Source organism: Glandiceps talaboti, chromosome 12, assembly GCF_964340395.1.
Source record: "Glandiceps talaboti chromosome 12, keGlaTala1.1, whole genome shotgun sequence".
Classification (NCBI taxonomy): domain Eukaryota; kingdom Metazoa; phylum Hemichordata; class Enteropneusta; family Spengelidae; genus Glandiceps; species Glandiceps talaboti.
In genome coordinates, this window is record NC_135560.1 from 7,907,121 (window position 1) to 7,927,503 (window position 20,383).

A 20,383-nucleotide genomic window follows, 5' to 3' on the forward strand; every position below is an offset into this window, starting at 1 on the left:
TGTTGTGAAAAATGAAAAACAGTTGTCTGGCAGAGATAAAAGAAAGTCCTATTTAATCTGTATGGCTCCACTGTTAGACAGTACATGTACTAATGTAAGGGACGATCGCATTATGTCACACATGCTCAATAAACGAACTTCATTCATTTAGGGGAGAGAGAGTCTGGCGTCAATATCATTGCTGAACTTCATTTTCATACTTCTAACCAAATTTCGAAAACCTCAACACCTTGACTGATATCAAGTTTTGTATTTACTACAGAGGTGTTGAGAAGTTGATTAAAATTTACTTCTAATGTGATACTCAGTGCTGGGTTTCCGGTAGTATTTTGATGTGTTTACCATCATGTTTTTACATTGCATCAATCGTAGTGTGACTGCTACAATTTTTATCATGGTTTACATTATATATTGTAAACATGTTGATGTCACATGTCACACTTGTGAACATTCATTTAGGGTGAGAGGGGGGGGGAGGGGGGTTTGTCGTAAATGTTTGTTTATTAAGCTTGTGTGACATTGTGTAATTGGCCTTAAAGATCCCAGGATTCAAATATTTTGATGAAACAGTGATCATCACAAATTTATACATCTTCGTAAACAAGTGTCTTTCACAACACCATCTAAGACACACTTTTTTTTGCGATGCATCACAAGAAATGCATGGTCTGGTTTGCACGGTTGATTCTCATTTACTGGAGAGCTTGATCACTAGTCTAGTTTCGGTTCACATTTGTTAGAAATTTGAATTGTGTAATTTGTAAAATTTTGAAGAACATCACATGACATTGAAACTGAGAGGATGTAAATAGCTCACTGGAGATAGATATTGAATGACAACATAAGACACGTCAAGTCAAGGGCGGTCAGTATTTGCCCAGTCGACTGGTGCATGATCAGTTTGTAAATACTTTACTTATATCATGCAGACAACAAGTGGTGGTGGAATCAGGTTACCCAAATAAGATAAAGATCAAACAGATAGATGGCTTGTTATTCTCATCTCACCTTGGCAGGTATGATGTATGATGTGTCACCAAATACTACTAAAAATCATCATAGGTCATTGAACAAACAAGGGAGTGGAGAAAAAACACATTTTTTCTGCATACCAAATCAACAGTCTGTTTACATGATCTGGCCTATATGGCAAGGTGCCAATCAGAGTGACTGTTAGCAAACATAGGAGAAATAGAGAACATGAAAACAATGTAGTCATCTTGGCAGCATCACAACTCTAGGGTGCTCCATGATTGACCATAACCTTATGACCCACTTTTCACACATAACATGAATTGTAATCTCACACCTCGGACTCCTAAGCTCTTGTGTACACTTTCCAATCAATCATATTAAACTGGGTTTCTGACATCAAATTTACTATTGAGAATGTTGTCACATGCTAACACTGTCAATAATACAGCAGAAATACTGCATGACAGTACTAGTAAGTATTTCAATACCAGTACACACATTTACACAATGAAATATCTTCACTTTTTACGTGTATAGACAAGAACCAACATGGAAATTTCCAAGATTACTCGGAACCCATCTGACGGTAGTGGAAAATTTCATAATTTTTGTGGTATTGTTTAGTGAAGACAACTACATAGTGGGCTTCAGAATGTTTGCTATCTCTCAACATTACTTTTCAATTATGGTCTATAAGTGTATGCAACTCTTCAAGTCAATGTACATCTACTAAAATAAACCAGAAAACCTCGGCTCAAAAAGGAATAATTTAGTATCTTTCCAATTTCAACTAGTATTTTTTTTCCTTCTTTTTTTGCATATATAGACCACATAAATTATGTTGTGACCAAAAATGAAAGGAGACCATATCTGTTATACCATTGTTATACTTTTTGTTAGCTGCAAATGAAGTAAAGATAAATGTTATAAAAACATGGATTATAGTGCACTTATAGTGCTATAATAGATATGGCAAAATGTCTGTCTGTGTGTATGTATGTATGCATATGAACATGAAACTGCCGGACTTATGTATAAGCCTTGGTATTTGGTTGGTCATTTGGGCATGTAGATGAAAAATTGTTCAAATGAAAGTGATCAAATCAGTGCACTATGACTCCAATGTTCATTATTTGTAAATAACAACCTACATTAGAACTGGTACGGCTTTGGGTCATGCCTGGCTAGCCGGCCACAGATATGGCAAAAAAATTTACACAGATAAATTCCCTCTAGTCTCTGGATGTAAAAATGTTTAGGGTTGGCGGCTTAAACTAGGGTCGACCAGGTTATCAGAAACACAAAATTATTTTTTATTTGGCCTGATATTCTAGACTGTGTCAAAAAAAATAAACCGCATCATCTCAATTATTTTTTCACACAGTATTTCTTTTATTTTTACAATAGAAAATTAGTAATTCATTATTGGGGGAAAAGTACACAGGGAATATTGTTTTTTTTTTTCAAATGTCATGTTTTTTCAAGACAAGCCGCCCACACTTCACTACTTGGTTCTGGAGGTACAACCCATTCTAAAGGTATACTAGATTCACCTGGTGTGCCATCCTGCACTAGAAAAGTATCCCATTGATGTCTGAAATGAAAGAGAAAAATAAAAATAAAAGTCAGAAATTGCATCTGACAGTTCAAAGGTCATGTATTTGCTATTGCCTTACTTACAAGTATTGCATTATTCACCAGGTTTAAAAGTAATTATCAATAGAAAAGAAACAGATTAATTAAAGCTGCATTAGCTGCAACTGGATTGTTTTTTTAAAAAAACTTTCTTCATATTCCAAGCAATGGATAGCCTCTAGACCAGTAAAATTGACATTTTAGTAATTAATACATATGCTAAACTATTTGATCAAATCTGATATTTTATGCCTAAATATCAGGTTTAAGTGCTACCAGTAATGAGGTATATGGCTAATTTTCTTTCTCTCTCGAAGTAATATTTGTTTGTACATAACTAAGTAAAAGTTGGGAGAAAGAGAATTAGTATTATAATTATAACAATTGTGGTTTTTATATAGCGCTTTCCCACTCTGCTGAAAGAGCTTTACAATCATCACCCTATGGATCTATAGCAGCAAACAGCCCTTCACTTCCTCAACTCCCTGGGGAGCATACAATCCATTGCAGCCTTTATAAGCACATAGGATTAAAGCATTCACATTGCAACCTCTATCCTACCAGGTCCCCAATTATACAGCTGGGTTGACTGAGGCACAATCTTGGTTCAAATCTTGCCCAAGGACTTTAGCCATTCAGACACAAATGGCAGTGATTGGGCTCGAACCTGCAACCTGCAGATTCCAAGCCAGCCATGCTAACCATTCAACCATCATGATGCCACATACATCAGTATGCACTAGTAAGCAGAATACTACAGGTACCCTTTACATGCAGCAAAAATGACCCTAATGAGATGTATAAATTAACATTTGACCTGGACTTCAAATGTGTTAAAATTTATGTTAGGATAAATGACCTGACCTGATGACTTAGCAAACAGGGTTTAAAGCTATGTTTGTCATTTTGAACTGAAGGGAGCAATGGCGGATAAACCAGGGTGGCATATCAGAGTGTCTGCGATCTTGATCGTGGATTCATGGTCGATGGATGATGATGACATTTGTCATTAGAATATTTAGAAACTGCCAGAATTGAGTTGTATTCAAAAAAGTCATTTTTGTTTCCTTTGTTTTATTTTGTTTTGTTTTTATGATAACAAAATATGCCCATAATATGACTTAGATTATATCAGATAGGGTTACTGTATATACACTTTTTTAATACAAATTTAAATGTGAAGTAAAACTTTCATTTTTTGAGGTGAATACTATAAGATGAACTCACCTGATATCAAGCAGTGATTGAAAACTATTTTCAGCCTGTAAATAGTACTGTCTGTACGGTAATATTGGATCATTGGGTCCTAAATTCTCTTCTGAAAGAAATACATAAATGTAATGGAATGGCTAATTAATATATGAAATACACAATGTTGTATATACATGTATTGTTAGTATGGTATAGTAATTACTATGCAGTAATTGGTCAAATCAAAAGTTTCATTTTTCAGGCAACATGCACATGAGAGAAACATACATTCTGCGCGTATATAAAATTATAAGTTGGAAAATTAAAGCACAACAGCATCTGGCCTGCAAGATTGTATATTTTTTTACTTTGGGCTCTGAGAATATTAGGTTTGACCTGACAGGGCCCCCCCCCTTTTTAAACAAGTCTTCATAGAATACCCCCCCCCCCCCCCCCCCCCCCCAGTCAAGGCCTAAGGTCAATGTCTCAAAAGAAAGTTTTAAACCTGGCAATATGGGGCAGACACTTGAACGTAGTCTCTATGTCCATATCTTACCTTTTCCAAACAAACACTCAAGTTGCTCCTTAACAATTTTCTTTGCTTTTTCTTGTAAATGTCTCCTCTGAAGCTCTCTTTCTTTCTCTTTGTTCTCTTCCTGTTTGAAGTCCATCATCACTTGCATGGTTTTCTCCTCATCAGCATAAATATCTCTCTGTTTCTTCATCATTTCTTCCAACTTGTCAACAGCCACCTCAAAGACTCTGGTTGACTGTGGAGCTGGGATGTAACCTGTAAAACAAGGTAGATTACAATACACATAGTGGATAGCCGTGAAGAGTTTATAGTGAGACACATCAAGGGTCCTGAGGACAAATGTACCTTTGGTATAGACCTATTCAGGAAAATCTGGATGTTTCAATAACTAATTTCCGAGAATACGTAATTCTACTTGACCTAACATGTTTATATCATCCATACAATGTCACATTATAGTATCCCTTCAGTTTGGTTGGCCTCCATTGGATGGCTATGTACCACTCGCAGAAACTCAATAGAATTCCTATGGGATTTCTTGCTTATGGACTCTGAGGCAATCAGAGGTGCACAAATATGACACAAAGTAAACTCCTATAGGGTAGCTGGCCACAAGAGCAGTGCAAAACAACACACAGCTCAGGCATTTAACCTTCTCCTAATCTGATTAAAATCTAACATGGTGAATACAACCCGATTTATTTATTTACCTCTATTTCTTTGTTTGCTATTTCCTTTGTTTTTCCAGGAGTGTGCATCTTCTTCTCAAGAAGGCGCTCACTCCCAGAACAACAAAATAAAAAACAAACAAACAAACGACAAAAAACAAACGAAATGGACAAAGAAACAAAGGAAGTGGAGGTAACTAAATCAAGCCATATTCATCACATCAGATTTTAGTTAGATTATACATCTCCATCATACAAAAGGCACAGTGCAACTAAATTCCAGCATTTCTATCATGATGACAGAGTTCAATACAATACAATACAATACAATACAATACAATACAATATAACTTTAGTATCCCAATGTGGACAATTTTTTGTGCGTCGGTATAAAAATAAAAACCATTATGAAAAAATATTTAAAACGAGGTCAATATACATTAAAATGCATACAATAAATACAGTTAAAAGAATGAAGGGACAGTCACAAATCAAAACAAAGGCAGACACATTAAAATAATGGAACAACGAGTTACCAATCGTTCATCACTCGCAGTACAGAAATTGCTGTCGGAATGAATGAATATTTAGCTCTGTTAGTTTTTGTCTTTGCAACTCTACAGCACCGACGGGTGGTAAAACTTCAAATTCTTGGTGAAGAGGGTGCTGGTTATTGCTTCAGGGTATGGCTTAGCAAACGAGGGTTTGTGTCTACATTTCTAAGTTTTGTTACATCTGTGATTTATTGTACTGTAACCATTGATTAGGTCACTAGTATACTGGTGTATCGATTGTTCCTTTTTTTTACGTTTATACATACAAAATGGGAACAGCAAGAACCTGAGATGTAATGCCTTGAAGGGAGGAAAATAAAACATGGTGGTTCATTGGATAGATGAACTACAAAATGACTGAATCAGATCAGATTACCCAATCAGAATCCATAACATAAACAAGTTTTCACTCGCCTCTTTTTCCTGCTGACTCTTTCCTGACTTGTCTCAATTTCCGCAGTAACTTCATGACATTAAGTACTTTGTTAGCTTCAGACTTCTTCTGTCTGATATCAAAGAAGGTTTCATCAATTTCCTTTTGAAGCACTTTTTCCTAAAAAGGAAATGAAGATGTTCATTTAGATCAACTGTCCTGAGTAAAGTTGCAACTACATGTATATACAAATCTAACAAATCTTCTAAGAAGACATAGCGCCCCCCTCCCCCTCAAATGTGACTGAATGGATACATGTTTTAAAAGAAATTGGTGGCAACAAGTAAATACTACAAAGTGTCTGTGATAATGCAGGGAATTGCTCAATTTCAGTAAATGAACCTAAAAATATGATGTGGCAAGAACAGACACACACACATATATATATAAAAAGAAATTTAAAGATGAATGTTCAGTTGAAATGATTATCGGTAGATGTACATCTAAGTCTAAAAAAATATATGTGGTAGGAAGAGACACGCTGATGAATACTTTGTCTATTCCCATTGCCTCATGAAGGTAATGAATATAGAGGCTGTCTAAAGCAACACATTAGTGTGGTTGATAGCAATCAATTTTGCCAATCAGATTATCTTTCAGTTTGAGAAAACAGGCAAGGAGCCTAGTTTTCTACCATTGCTGCAAAGAGGTCCTGTGTTTTCACAATGATGGGTAACAGCAGAAAATCTTTGTGATTTCATGATTACAAATATGATATTTGGACTGATGAAGTTTGTCATTTTCATTCCACACAAATAATAAGAGCCATAAGAATGAGTATCGTTTATAACTTGCCACTAGAGGGCGCACTCCACCTCTCTCAATACTGTATTCCAAAACAATACGAGTTCATGTATGTTATGACTACAAACACTACTTACCCTTTTCTTGTCTAGTTTTTTCTCCTCATCCTTGGCAAGTTCTTCATCAAATTTTCTGTGAAGTTCTTCTCTCCTTGAGAGAATTTCTTCCTGATCATCCTGTTGTCTTTTCTTTCTCCTCCTGCCACTCTCCTACAGGAATGTCAATATATTACAGTCAAAGTAAAATAATCCTATTATAAATTAATATACATAGGTTTTGTTTTACTTCTGAATAAAGAATTTGTCTGAAATCGAATTGTATCTTGCAATGACAAGCTGTATGTCAATCTCAGAAAGTTGTCTCCATTTATTGACTTTGGAAACTGAGTACATTTTAATCATTTTTTTTTTTCATTTTCTTACCCTTTTCTTCTTTACTTTGTCCAATTTTTGTCTCATGAGTGAGATTTGTTCAGCATCATGTAGCTGTACTTGAGCTTTGAGTAGTTTTTCCTGAAAAAAAAGAGACATGTGACATATTATATCCCAATACTGAATTCTCATCTTTGTCTTCTTGAAATAGGCAATATGGTTGAAATTTGTCATTTTCATTTTTGATTAATGAAACGTGAATTTCTCTACCATGTTTGTAACTCAATAGTTAAACTACAAAAATGTGCAAAAATTTGTTATTGAATTGTAATTTTAGCACAAGCAAACACTGTCATATCCAGTCTATGCATTGATTTGTATGTCGCTTCCCATATATTGAAATATCACCATGTATAAATAGCTAAAGTTTCCTTGTTGCGATTAAAAATGATTACTTGTACATGATCAACAACAAAAATTGCCTTTCATTAGCAGGTACATGAGACCCCTGTAAGGTTCTCCCCAGGCCACTCATTCTTGCAAGTCAGAGCAGGTATTTCTGCTGAAGCAATGAAATATATTTGCGGGTTTGTTTCGGATGTTACTAAAACAGGCCTGTGGTTTCGGACTTTGTACAGTACTGAATTCATTGTATGTTTGTTGATAGAATTGGCATTAATTTACATAGTACTGTATGTTAATTGTTATGCAAATTTCATATGACATCATAAGATGCTTTCACATGCTTTCAGGGCTACACTTACCTTGATTTTGTTAGCTTTCCTGATTTCAAACTGCCACGTTGACTCATCTTTGTCTACTTGTTTTACTAACACATCTCTCTGTTCTAGAAGCTGGTCATTCAGTTCTATCGTCTCCTTTAGCAACTGTTTGAATTCACCAATCTTATTTGTATGAATTACAAGAAAAAATCAGGATTAAAAACTACAAAAAAGAAATTATAAGAATACATAACAAAATCAACATCTAGGAGTTACCCCGGGACTTTACAGAGTAATAGAATTCCATATCTTGCATAGGCTGAGATGGAAGATCTTACACAAATATGGGATTTTTGTCTTGGTCAAGCTCCAGTTGAGTGTGAAACAAAAATTCTCTTAACAAGTGTGAGATATTCCATCATAGACCATTAGTGCATGAGATTATTTTTCTTTTATTCTGACAAAAACAAAATTGTACTAGCACATTGATAATAAGTGTGAGATGAAATGACCCCACACTTCCAGTTCATGGCCTGTTAATGCATAACAATGTAATATTTTGTTAGGCTAATTTCCCATAGCCCATCCTTATTTTTAGAGGAGAACACTTGACATCAAAGATCATACCAATGTAACATGAACTGCTACTACATAGTACAAGGTTATGTTAATGTAGTTACTAGTTGGTGACAATCATTGTATGCCTACAAGTGAAATCAAAACCATTCACAAGTATTCACACCACACAGTGATCTATTCTGAACTGTCAATAATATATCCTCAGCTTCCTCACCAGAATACTGGAGTGTACCAATGCACAGACAAGGAAATTGTAGAAAATATTTCCTTGTCTGTGAGTGTATACATGTAAACCAGTGTTTTTTGTTAAGGGCATTAATCAGGTAAGTCTACCAGAGTTCCCCTGTCATTTTACCAGGGTTCCCTACCACTATATACCAGTGTTTTTGTTAAGGGTGGTAAGCAGGTAAAGTCTACCTGAGTTCCCCTGCCATTTTACCAGGGTTCCCTACCAGTGTTTTTGTTAAAGGTGGTAAGCAGGTAAAGTCTACCTGAGTTCCCCTGTCATTTTACCTGGGTTCCCTACCACTATATACCAGTGTTTTTGTTAAGGGTGGTGTAAGCAGGTAAAGTCTACCTGAGTTCCCCCGTCATTTTTCCAGGGTTCCCTACCAGTGTTTTTGTTAAGGGTGGTAAGCAGGTAAAGTCTACCTGAGTTCCCCTGTCATTTTACCTCTGTTCCCTACGGTACCAGTGTTTTTGTTGAGGGTGCTAAGCAGGTAAAATCTACCTGAGTTCCCCTGTCATTTTACAGGGGTACTGGTTCCCCACCAAAATTATGGTATAATGTATTGGAAACTATGCCAGTTTTACCACATTCTCCCTTTCTGTTACTGGGATTAATGGTGTAAGCAGGTAAAGTCTACCTGAGTTCCCCCGTCATTTTTCCAGGGTTCCCTACCAGTGTTTTTGTTAAGGGTGGTAAGCAGGTAAAGTCTACCTGAGTTCCCCTGTCATTTTACCTCTGTTCCCTACGGTACCAGTGTTTTTGTTGAGGGTGCTAAGCAGGTAAAATCTACCTGAGTTCCCCTGTCATTTTACAGGGGTACTGGTTCCCCACCAAAATTATGGTATAATGTATTGGAAACTATGCCAGTTTTACCACATTCTCCCTTTCTGTTACTGGGATTAATTCCCTAATCTTAGCAAAAACACTGTAAACTTACTGTATGTTTAGGTTTTATTTGAGATTTTTTCCTTGTGTCTCTCCCGTGTTTTCTCCTACACCAGTTATCTATCCACTCTTGGTCTTCACTTTCTTCTTTTTCTTGTATATTCAGTGCAAACTGATTTTGTGCAACACTTTGTTGTGAATTTGGTCTAAGTTGTAAAGACTGTTTTGTTGAGTCGGAATGTCCAAACAAGGTGCTTTGATGTACATCGGATCTCATAGACTGCCATGTTGAATCCACCGATGTCGATTGAGTGTGTGATACACTGATATCTCCCTGACGTTGTGGAAACTTGGGTGGCATTCCTTGAAATTCATCTCTTCTTGCTGACTGCTGCATATTCCTTGTTTCTTGTCTGCCTGATGTAGTATTTCCAGTAAACGTGTATTGTTGCTGTATAGGTGGCTGGCTCTCATGTATAACAAAATGTTGCTGTTTTGCAAATTGTTCCTGGTCAAATGGAGAGTGCAGTGGTTGCTGTAATGAGTGTTGCTGTTTTGGGAAGAGTTTATGATCTAACTGATGATGAGTCAGAGACTGCTTCATAGGGTGTTGTTGTACAGGGTGTTGCTGTTTGCTGTACTGGTCTTGTTCAAATTGAGTAGGTGGTGGTTGCTGCAATAAGTGTTGCTGTTTGAAGTGTTCATGATCAAATGGAGGAGGTAGAAATTGCTGATGTGAATGTTGTTGTTCTAGAATTTTTTCTTGCTCAAATAGAGGATGCCTTAAAGATTGTGGTTGTTTGGGAAACTTGTCTTGATCAAACGGTTGACGCTGCATGGGTACATGCCCTTGATCAAAGGGAAGGGACGATGGTTGCTGCGTTTGATGCTGTTGTTTGGCATTTGAAGACGCCTGCGTTGCAGACTGTGATGCCTTGGCTGCAGACTGTTCGTCACGCAGTTGATGTATTTGCTGCAGCAACAGCTGCTGTGGGTGAAGCAAGTGTTGATGCTGCTGCTGCTTATATCCAGACTGGTGTTCTCGGTGGGCTTCCTGAAATACTGAAAGTTGATTTTGCTGTTGTCCTGGGAATTCACGTGGAAATTGAGTTTGGTGTCTTTGGCTGAGAAGTTCACCCTGAAATACCGTATTCGTCACATTTCCAGTCGAACTAACATTGTCATTGTTTTGCATATCTCTATCCCAGACTCTCCTTTCACTCCTACCCCGTGAATCGGGCATTGTGAATCCACTTTTATGGTGATTAAATGTATTCCCACGACTGTCAAAGTTACGGGAGTTATCTGCCCCGCCATTTACATTTCCAAATTTGTTCATATCATCGAAAGACGATCTCTCTCCTCCGCCGAACGATCTCCTGTGTTCCGCCATGATGCATGATCGTAATTTTGGTAAGTGCGCCCTCTGAGTTTAGCCACGCTATGAACTCTCGTTTGACACATGCAAAATTTATGACTGTACCAAAGGAATTACGCCAATAATACCCATTTTTCGAATACTAAATAAAACAGAAACATAATTACAATATTTCTGATTGGACCACGCATTAGTGCCAGCTTAGCCGGTTCATAAAAAATAAAAAATAACGAAATCTCGTCGAACTCTCGTGAAGAGATTAAAATGGCCGACGACGAAAGAGGACGTCGAGTTCTCTCTGACTTGAACCTCGCATTTACTCGAGATCCTGAAATGTAAGTCAACTCAACACATTTGACAAGCGATTTTAATATTTCGAGAATGAATCCTGGTATTATAGCTTCTGAAGTAACAATGCAGTAGACAGCATGATTATGCAGCTGTGGTTTCATCGTAAAATCACAGTTTTTTCCACTGTCCCTCGGGGACTGGATGATGGAAAAAAAAAGTGGAAAGACTATATTATAGTATATTAATTATTATATGACAAAACGGTTGTTACATTTAATTTGGCATTGCAATACTTTATTTGAATTGCATGGTTCCCCTATTTGCAATACTGATACGAACCATTTCAAAAAAATTTTTTTTTTAAAATATCAAAATATTGGGCCAACCATGATCGCGTTGGGACTTTACACCATGGATGTATAATTAAGGTATCTCCCCTAATACATCCATGAGTACACTCACTGTCGCAGTTTTCAGACAGATTGTCGACTCGTCCTGCAATCCTCTCTGTTTTCTCAGGAACTGTCATATTGTCATGCTCAAGCATTCGTGCGAAAGATCAGGTGATACTAAAGTTTTGATTCCACACTAATTTTGTGGTATCGGTTTTGAGAGCACTAATAATTGGCGATCACAAAGTTACCGTATGTAACAACACTGTCATAGTTGTCAGTGTTTTCGCTAAAGCAAAATATGTGGACATGTTACAAAATCACTTGAATATCATTTCGCTCTTATTGAAATGTACAAATATCTCATTAATAGTTTTCTCCCAGTGCTCAGTTCAAACGATAACATTTTCAATGGAATCTGGGTGGTTTTGAAACAAATTTACAGTATGTATCTGGAGCAAAGAAGTGTCTCACTTTAAACCCTGTTGAAAAAGACCTCAAGAAAAATGTCTAAGCAGCAATGATGGGTGTTGCTTTTTTGTAGTGTTACTGCAGATATATTGCAAAATATCAATATTGGGGTTTTGTTGACTGTCGTCACATTTGGGTTTGTTTTCATTCCACTCTTATTGACCCTGGACAGATGTACATGTAGGAAACAACCTGAATGTGATGCACCAGGGTGAGGTCACCCATGGTCAAGACTACCTCATCACTTCCATATCAGTTCTTGTGTGAGCTACCATGTTCTAATTCTCGGTACCTGAAATAGAATATTACTGCCTAAGTGCATCATAAAAGTAAGGAGCATTTGATTTCTTGGTGGACACCATGACGTCCACTTCAAGCACTTCACATGCATTACTATAGGTGTGCGTGAGAATAAGTCAACCTTCTTGTTCTATTTTGACCACTAGCGTGAGATAAAATGCTATTGCACGTACTGAGAATTGTCTCTGTATATTTTCCATATGCACACAGCGATGAATTTGGTTTCATCCCATGTCCTGAAGCACTGCAAAACAGGAGTCCTGTTATCCTGGAACAACACAAACTAGGTATTGAGTCATGGAGTGTTCCACTTGTCTATCAGTATGCATATACTCAGTTGATCCAAAGCAGACAGAAGCTCGTTAGACCAGGTGAGATTTAAAAGAGTTTGAGACCCTGAGAAAATACTCTAGGAGATCACATCACTCTTGCCCACTGGCAGTTTTACCAAGTCAACCAAAATACAATCCATCTGAAATAAAGTGTTCCACAGTGTGTGTGTGTGTGTGTGTGTGTGTGTGTGTGTGTGTGTGTGTGTGTGTGTGTGTGTGTGTGTGTGTGTGTGTGTGTGTGTGTGTGTGTGTACGTGCGTGTGTGCGCGCACATGTGTGCATGTGTATGTATGTGTGTAGGCATCACTAGCTATATCCATCCATCCATCCATATGGGGTGGGGAAATTTTGTGACAATGAAGTAAGCGCCAGGGGTTAAGGTTCTTCCTTTAGTCAATGGTTTCATGTATAATACATGTTTTCATAATGTATATAAATATATTTACTAGTTGGCATCAAGTATACCGGTAATTAATGTCACTGCGACAGAAAGGCCATACCAGTCAAAAGATTGTAATTATGGTACTGAACGGCCAGCCATGATGTAGTTTATAGGTTGCACATTGAAATCATTGGATTTTGTAAATATGAAACCTACAAAGTAGTAATATTGCCCAGGCAAGAAGTGACACTCAAGATAGATTAACTAGCTGCTATTGATATAAGCTAACTAAAATGTACATGTATTACAGATGAAATGCCATGGGATATTGAAATTTTACATGTCTTGTTTTGTTTACCTTCTTAGCCCAAAAAGAATTGATCTGTAGTTCCAGAGCAGTACTTCTAATAAACCCAGAATGTTATACAGCATGGAACATAAGGTAAGTTATTAATAACAGGGTGCTTGAAAGCCAGAATATGAGGTTCCCAGATGTACCATGCTATAATGCTAAATCTCAGTTTATCTATGTGTAGTTTGAATTTGAAATTTTCAAAATCAGAGACAAATTTTATGATATGCTGAGTTCTTCATTTATTTCAAAATGAAAAGTCTGGTGACTCATTTTGAAGTCAGTTCATACAAAGTTATCAGTTCAATACGTCTCCACACAAAGATGGGGTGATACAGTCAGAGCAAGTAAAGCACATTCCTTGGTAATAGTAGTAGTAAGTAGTACTATAAGTTGTTTATTATACTTTTTATAGTGATATGCAGGGGTGAACAAATCCACTGGTCCTGGGTCCGGTACTAGCAATTTTTTGGGGCGGACCACACAAATTTTACCTTGTCTGATCCGTTGTACCAGTACCTTACTGTTAATAACTATGTTAAAAAGTCGTCTGAATAAACAGATTCATAGGTAAGATTTAATGTTTCACATTAACAGGACCTGGGACCACATTCTTTCAGCAGGACCACTGGATTTTTTAAGGCACTGGTCCGGGGACCACCAATTCACAAAATGATTTGTTCACCCCTGATATGATATACAAGGGAACATGACCAATACAACAAAACAAAAAATTAGTACATTGCCTTGCCCAACAAACGTGGATGTCACTATGACATTAAGTAACTACTTAGCCTGCTTACATCGTGATCTACATGTAGGTTTTTGCTTTACTGTCTCAACAGCAAATGATTAATGTTGTTTGAAAATGTCATGCTCAAACTGATTGGTCTGAAAAAATGCACCCAAACTGATTCATTGCAATGGAGAGTGATAATTTATGCCAGCCTAATTGATGATATTCTAATGAAGTCAATGTGTAAATGTACCCTCGTTGAGATGAGCACAAGAGTGATATAGACAGACATAGAATGAACAGTATGTAAATATCTACATACAGGCATGCTGATAACTGCTACTGGGGGTGTGACTAAATTAATTGTTTGCCATTACTAGCATGAGAAGCAGTTTGTGAGGCAGCGAAGCAAAAGCTCAGATCATGATGTAAACAGGCCAATAACTACTCTAAAGATCTGGAAAAATGGACAGAGCACAGTCTTGGGTGTAAAAGTACTCTGATGACATCCCTACCTACTGATACATGTACAATGCAAAGTCTTGTTATGAAATATCCAATTGGAACTATGTTTGTCAGTGTCAGTCATGTTTTAGAGTCTTGTTGACCTTAACACCTTTATTCCAGCAGTCATTGTATCTGTGACAGTTACTAGTAACTCTTCCTATTTCATCAAGTTAATGCCAAGGCAGTTTTACTTATCATTGCATCTTTTTCTCATTCACAGAAAGGAGTTGGTTGGTACAGGGTACCTAAATATTGCAGCTGATCTCCAGTTCTCCAGTTTAGTACTTACTCGACAACCAAAAAGTCCGGAAACATATGCTCACAGGTAAATAAATGAACAACCACATACTCTTCAAATTTGTGTTTCTGGTCAGCCATTAACACTGAGCACTCATTATGAGGCTGATTAATATTCATTATTATACTATGCACAAACCAAGTTTTACACATCTGAACAGAAAATATTGGATTTATGTTTTGGTTATTCAATGTCAAGACAGTACCTTTCCAGTGAATTGCGCCCTCTGGTGTTGAAAGCATATAGTGTTTTATCTTTGTTGAAGGCCAGTGCTAGCTTAGGTTTAAAACTTAGGTATGCAAAACAATTGTCTTGCCGAGGTCAGAACAGTTTGGGCCTGAACAAAGGTATTTTTGCTAGCTTTTATGTTTGGGAAACTTTTGACAGTTGTTTGGCATCCAAATTTAACACATACATTTATGTGAAACATTTTTGTCCATACAACTTATGTCCTTGAAATGTTTTTGTTCCTCACCTATTATTGAACAGGAAGTGGTTGTTACTAGAGCTGTTGAAGCGTAAAGAGAAAGAAAACACAGCAAAAACTTGCAATGTTGAAAATGGTCCTCATAATGGTGATGGTGAATCTCAAGAAATCGGAGTTCATATTAACTCATTTAAACTTGATGAAGAAATGATTCAGAATGAATTTGCTGTGTGTACCCATAGTGCTGAGCGGTATTCTAACAACTACAGTGCATGGTCCCATCGCATATGGGTTATTCAACATCTTACAAACTGTCCCCAACAGGTAAAAGACATGCCGAATTTTTATTGTGAATTTTGAACAAAATGATACATATGGTATATGATAAAACATTAGTCTGACTCTGAGCTTATGGCATCTTTTTAATTTTTATGGCCAGGATATGGGTTTGGAGGGCCTGTGCTACTCCGATGTGCAAATTAAACCAATATTTGGGCCATAAAGATTTTATCATACATGCTATGAAATACTATAGTACATTTGAACTTGAAATTTGCATATTTCTGGCAACAGTTGAGGACATGATATTGAAATTGATAGACCTAGCTGTTGCTGGTTCCAAGAAGCATTGTGTGTCTCCCCTAGTTACAGTGCCATGTGTTCAGTTCATGGGGTGGGGTGGTGGGTGCATGTGCTACTTAGGAATGGTTGTCACCAAAGCATACCCTGGGTTTACCAGTATAATTCATCTTTGTCAATGATGGTGTGTAGCGTGCATTCTAAAATCACTGACATTAAAGAGGTCAACATGCCTTTCCATCATTTAAATGTTATTTAAAATATAATAGGGACAAAAACAAGCTAAAATGTAAGAAAATGAGCAACATCGTCTCACACAATGCACTGTGAAGGGCTTTGATCAGAAAGGCACTGCAATGGTAGAGCACATGATTTCTGTGTGTTTATATATGATAATCCCCAGTACAACCTTACCCATACAGGAACCCAGTCAGGGTAGAACAAGTTTATCAGTCCTCATTTCTTGTCATTTACAGTTACTACTCGCTGAGTTATCACGAACCACGTCATTAGTTAGCATGCATGTATCAGATCATAGTGGCTTCCATTACCGACAATTCCTAATACAAGAATACAACAAACAGCAAGTTAAGGATGCATATCCAGCCATCAGTACTTCTAAAATGAGGGCATTGTTAGACACTGAGTTGACATTTACAGCTGAACTGATAGAGGCATATCCAGGTCATGAAGCTCTCTGGTATAACAGGTCTGTATCTGAAGTCAAATTGTGTGTGTGTGTGTGTGTGTGTGTGTGTGTGTGTGTCTGATGATAGCCAAATTTTGTTGTTGTGAGTCAAAATGATAACTGGCATTTCTTGTGAGTCACCACATAGTAAGAGATAGGGGAACACCAAATTTTGGTGCATCACTAGATATTGTGTACGTCAGTGGTGTGTCAAATTGGCTTAGAGGGCACACTGGTGTGTGTTTGTGTATGTGTATATTCAGACATATGTAAATATTACATGATTACCCTGCGATTGCTCCACACACATGTATGCTGTTTTTTATCAAAAGTAATATGTTATTTGCAGTCAGTATGAACTTTATCATTATTGCTATTACAACTTGGAACGTTTGTTCCACAGATAGCTATTACTTCATTTGTTTTGCTGAAAATATCTTACTTCAACAATTGCTACGAGTATAGTCATAGTTAGTATGGACATTTCATATACATGTAATTCCATATGAAACCCTTAACACTACAATACAGTCTGATGAGCTAGAATCCAGATGTTCACTTGAATGTCTCAAAAGTGATTTTAATTTGTGTCAAAATTTCAGTCCTCAGGCTTCAAAAAATAATGCTCACCACAAGCAGAAATTGACTAACGGTACTTATTATAGCAAGATGAGCATCTAGGAAAGGTATGATTTTAATTGTTCATGTGTTTTGTTACAGGAGATTTCTTTTCCATTTACTATGTCATTTACCCGTCGAAGATTGCAAAATGAACAGGGGCTGGATAGATGCAGGAATGAATGACTTAACAACAAATGGATGGCAACACAAAGATGCAAAAACAACCAACGCACACACACCTGAAATAGACACATCAACTGAGTATGTGGAGACAAAGCTTCAAGCTAACATGCAAGGGAAGAAATTCCGAGCTGATAACTCGCACAAAAATTCTCACCTTCAAAAATTTCTTAAATTTGAATTTGAGTTTGTTGACAGGTGCTTAGAAACCACTCATGCAGTTGATTACCCAGCACAGCTTCGGTGTGCTGAATCCTATAAAAGGTGGCTTAATTTCATGCTGAAACTTTGAACCAAGTCTCCAGTAAGTTTAATACATAGAGATAACATTTACATATGTTTTATGGGAATACATTTCAGAATTTTATTTTCATACTTGTCATTTACTTTGTATCAAGTTAATTTGTTTAAAGAATTAAAAATTATTGTTTTTATTTGAATTCTCGTATGGTCTCAATTTGTGAAGAGTCGGGGGGTATTAAAAGGGGGAAGTCGGTCTGTGTGTCTGTGTCATCATTTTTAAAAAAACGGCTGGTTCAATTATAATGAAATTTGGCACAAATAATGTTTTTGCTAGACCTGATTAGTTTTGGAGCGAGATCTGTGCATGTTAATTAGGGAAATTTGCATATTAATGAAATAAACTAATTAAGCAATATCTTAAGACTGCATACTTCAATTTCAATATGATTTAGTATATTCGTTAAACATAATATACATTTTGTCCTGTAAAGCTTGTTGATGTACCTTTCAGTGTTAATGAATAATTTGCATAATTAATGATTTTAGGTAACTAGGCTGTATCTTAAAAATGCAAGCTTCAAATGTCATATAATATGGTACATGATATATCAACCATAATAATATGCACCTGTCCTATGAAGTTTGTTGCTACAACTTTTACCTTTAATGTGTATTCTGAATAATGAACGATATTCAGTAAGCAGTATCATGCACTCTTCAAAAATCTGGCACATACATTAACCTAAGAAAGCATGCTTGTCCAAAAAAAAGCCTGTTACCATAGTTGTTTTAGTTTAATGAGTTATTTGCATAATTAGTGAGGCAATCAGTATAAATCTGGTTATAATAGCAGCTGAAAGTGGTTTATAAGGCAATCATTATAAGCCAAATTGTAAAACTTAGCCTTTTCTGTCAAACCTCTTCCAAAGACAAAATATAGGTATATATATATCCATTATATGGTTTGATTGATTAAGGCAGCTAACATCACCCAAAAGCCAATGTATTCTCACAGGGTGCAGAAATCATGTCATTGATTGTATGATTAATTGATTTTGATTTAAACAGAGAAATAAACTTGTTCTTTTCTTGTCTCTTTTTATTTGTATTGACAAAATATAGATACCTTGAACGATCCTTAGCTTTAACTATAGATTGGTGTAATTGATTGATTGATTGACTGATTGATTGATTGAAACAGAAATAAATAAACCTTTGTCCTCTACCTGTCTCTTCTGACTTTGACTGAAAAAAGACACTTTGTCGAATCTTCATCCCTATGTAATGTAAACATCTCTAGTGCATGTCAGTTTATAATACACTGAATATTTGCAGCAAGTCTTAACTTCTGCATGTGCTCAGGGGATTACCTCGCTGAGTCAATGCCCTATCACATATTGCATGTAATAAGGTGGAAATTAGTATGACGTTGGGTGTTGATGACTTGGTGAGATAATCCCACAGAAGCTAAGAGTGCTGTCAATATGCAGTGAAACTGACTCCACAGTAGAGATGTTTATATGTAGATAAAGACAATAATTAGACAAGGTGTCTTTATTCATTAATTAAAAGTGAGAAGACACAAGTTTATGAAAATTTATTTATTTATTTTATTTGTTAGTGCATTTTTCTTATTTATCAATCAATCAATCAATCAATTAATCACATTCACTGTCCCCTGTGGTGTATTCTATAGTTGTCTAAGTAGGCCAATGGGAGTTATGTTTTCATCCTGAGGAAATTACTAGCTTTTGTCAGAGGTATGCATTCTAATGAGTGTCTTCTCAATGGAGATGCATATAAAAACTGTAAACAAATAAGTCACCCTTTGTCTCTTTTTATTGTTATATGCATGTACTCTGTGTTTCAGCTATGTAAAGCACTACCATGGCATTGTCTTGTTCGTACTCAATATAGACAACCCTAAATGTGCCAAGTTTCAATGTTTCAAAAGATAAGGAGACAGGAAGAACTCTCTCAACTTTTCATGTAATGCTTCATGAAATAAATGTAGTAATGTACTTCCAAGTTAAGAAAAATTCTTCTCTAGAAATGAATATAGGAAAAAATAATTTTTTGTTAGATACGCAAATTAAGCTAACTATCAGTGGTCTATGCACTAATATACACAAGGATGCCCAATGTCACTTTCTACTGAATGCCGGTCATATTTGGAGTAACAAATCAATATATTACTGTAACAGATCTTCCATTCAAGTGATACAAAGTCTCTTGTAAGAAAGTGACCTTTGATCTGACCTGGGTCAATTATCAAAATCAAGAGTCTCTAGCATTTATGTGAGAATGTCCTGAGTTTCTTTCAAAATGATGTCTATTGGGAATCACCATCGTCGCAAACCACGGCCTGTTTTACGGCAACACTCTTAACGATCTCCCACAGGTATGTATTTCGAAATGTAGTGGTAGAAATAATAACTCGTTTGCGAGAATGGGAATCACAGACAAGTAAGAAGAGAACAAGAGAAGAAGATAATAATAATATAATACATGTATTACTTTTGGTGTTCATATAACTTCTAACTGAATATGGTTGCCATATTTTGTGAACAGTTACATGATTAATACTGCATAACTCGAAAACTTTAATACATGGAGACTCCATTC

At 36.4% G+C, this 20,383-nt stretch overlaps 2 protein-coding genes across 2 annotated transcripts; one reads left to right on the forward strand and one right to left on the reverse strand.

The window, feature by feature from the left end:
- Positions 1-2,410: 2,410 nt before the first annotated feature.
- LOC144443680 (uncharacterized) lies at positions 2,411-10,974 on the reverse strand. The gene is made up of 8 exons (XM_078133221.1): positions 9,634-10,974; positions 7,931-8,071; positions 7,218-7,307; positions 6,873-7,004; positions 5,973-6,111; positions 4,358-4,591; positions 3,838-3,928; positions 2,411-2,569 (listed from the first exon to the last, which is right to left on the reverse strand). The coding sequence occupies exons 1-8, from the start codon at positions 10,972-10,974 to the stop codon at positions 2,446-2,448; spliced, it is 2,292 nt and encodes a 763-aa protein (XP_077989347.1). The 3' UTR covers positions 2,411-2,445.
- Positions 10,975-11,223: 249 nt separating this feature from the next.
- Positions 11,224-17,861, forward strand: LOC144443712 (protein prenyltransferase alpha subunit repeat-containing protein 1-like). The gene is made up of 7 exons (XM_078133251.1): positions 11,224-11,294; positions 12,624-12,784; positions 13,494-13,569; positions 14,943-15,047; positions 15,510-15,771; positions 16,503-16,735; positions 17,435-17,861. The coding sequence occupies exons 1-7, from the start codon at positions 11,224-11,226 to the stop codon at positions 17,805-17,807; spliced, it is 1,281 nt and encodes a 426-aa protein (XP_077989377.1). The 3' UTR covers positions 17,808-17,861.
- Positions 17,862-20,383: the final 2,522 nt, after the last annotated feature.

Coding starts and splice junctions, on each gene's coding strand:
- LOC144443680 (XM_078133221.1), bottom strand. CDS start 10,974: ATGGCGGAACACAGGAGATCGTTCGGCGGAGGAGAGAGATCGTCTTTC. Junction 8,072..9,633: donor AAATAAAACCTAAACATACA/GTAAGTTTACAG, acceptor CATACAAATAAG/ATTGGTGAATTCAAACAGTT. Junction 6,112..6,872: donor AAAAACTAGACAAGAAAAGG/GTAAGTAGTGTT, acceptor TTTCCTTTTTAG/GAAAAAGTGCTTCAAAAGGA.
- LOC144443712 (XM_078133251.1), top strand. CDS start 11,224: ATGGCCGACGACGAAAGAGGACGTCGAGTTCTCTCTGACTTGAACCTC. Junction 12,785..13,493: donor ACAGAAGCTCGTTAGACCAG/GTGAGATTTAAA, acceptor TTACCTTCTTAG/CCCAAAAAGAATTGATCTGT. Junction 16,736..17,434: donor GAAGCTCTCTGGTATAACAG/GTCTGTATCTGA, acceptor GTTTTGTTACAG/GAGATTTCTTTTCCATTTAC.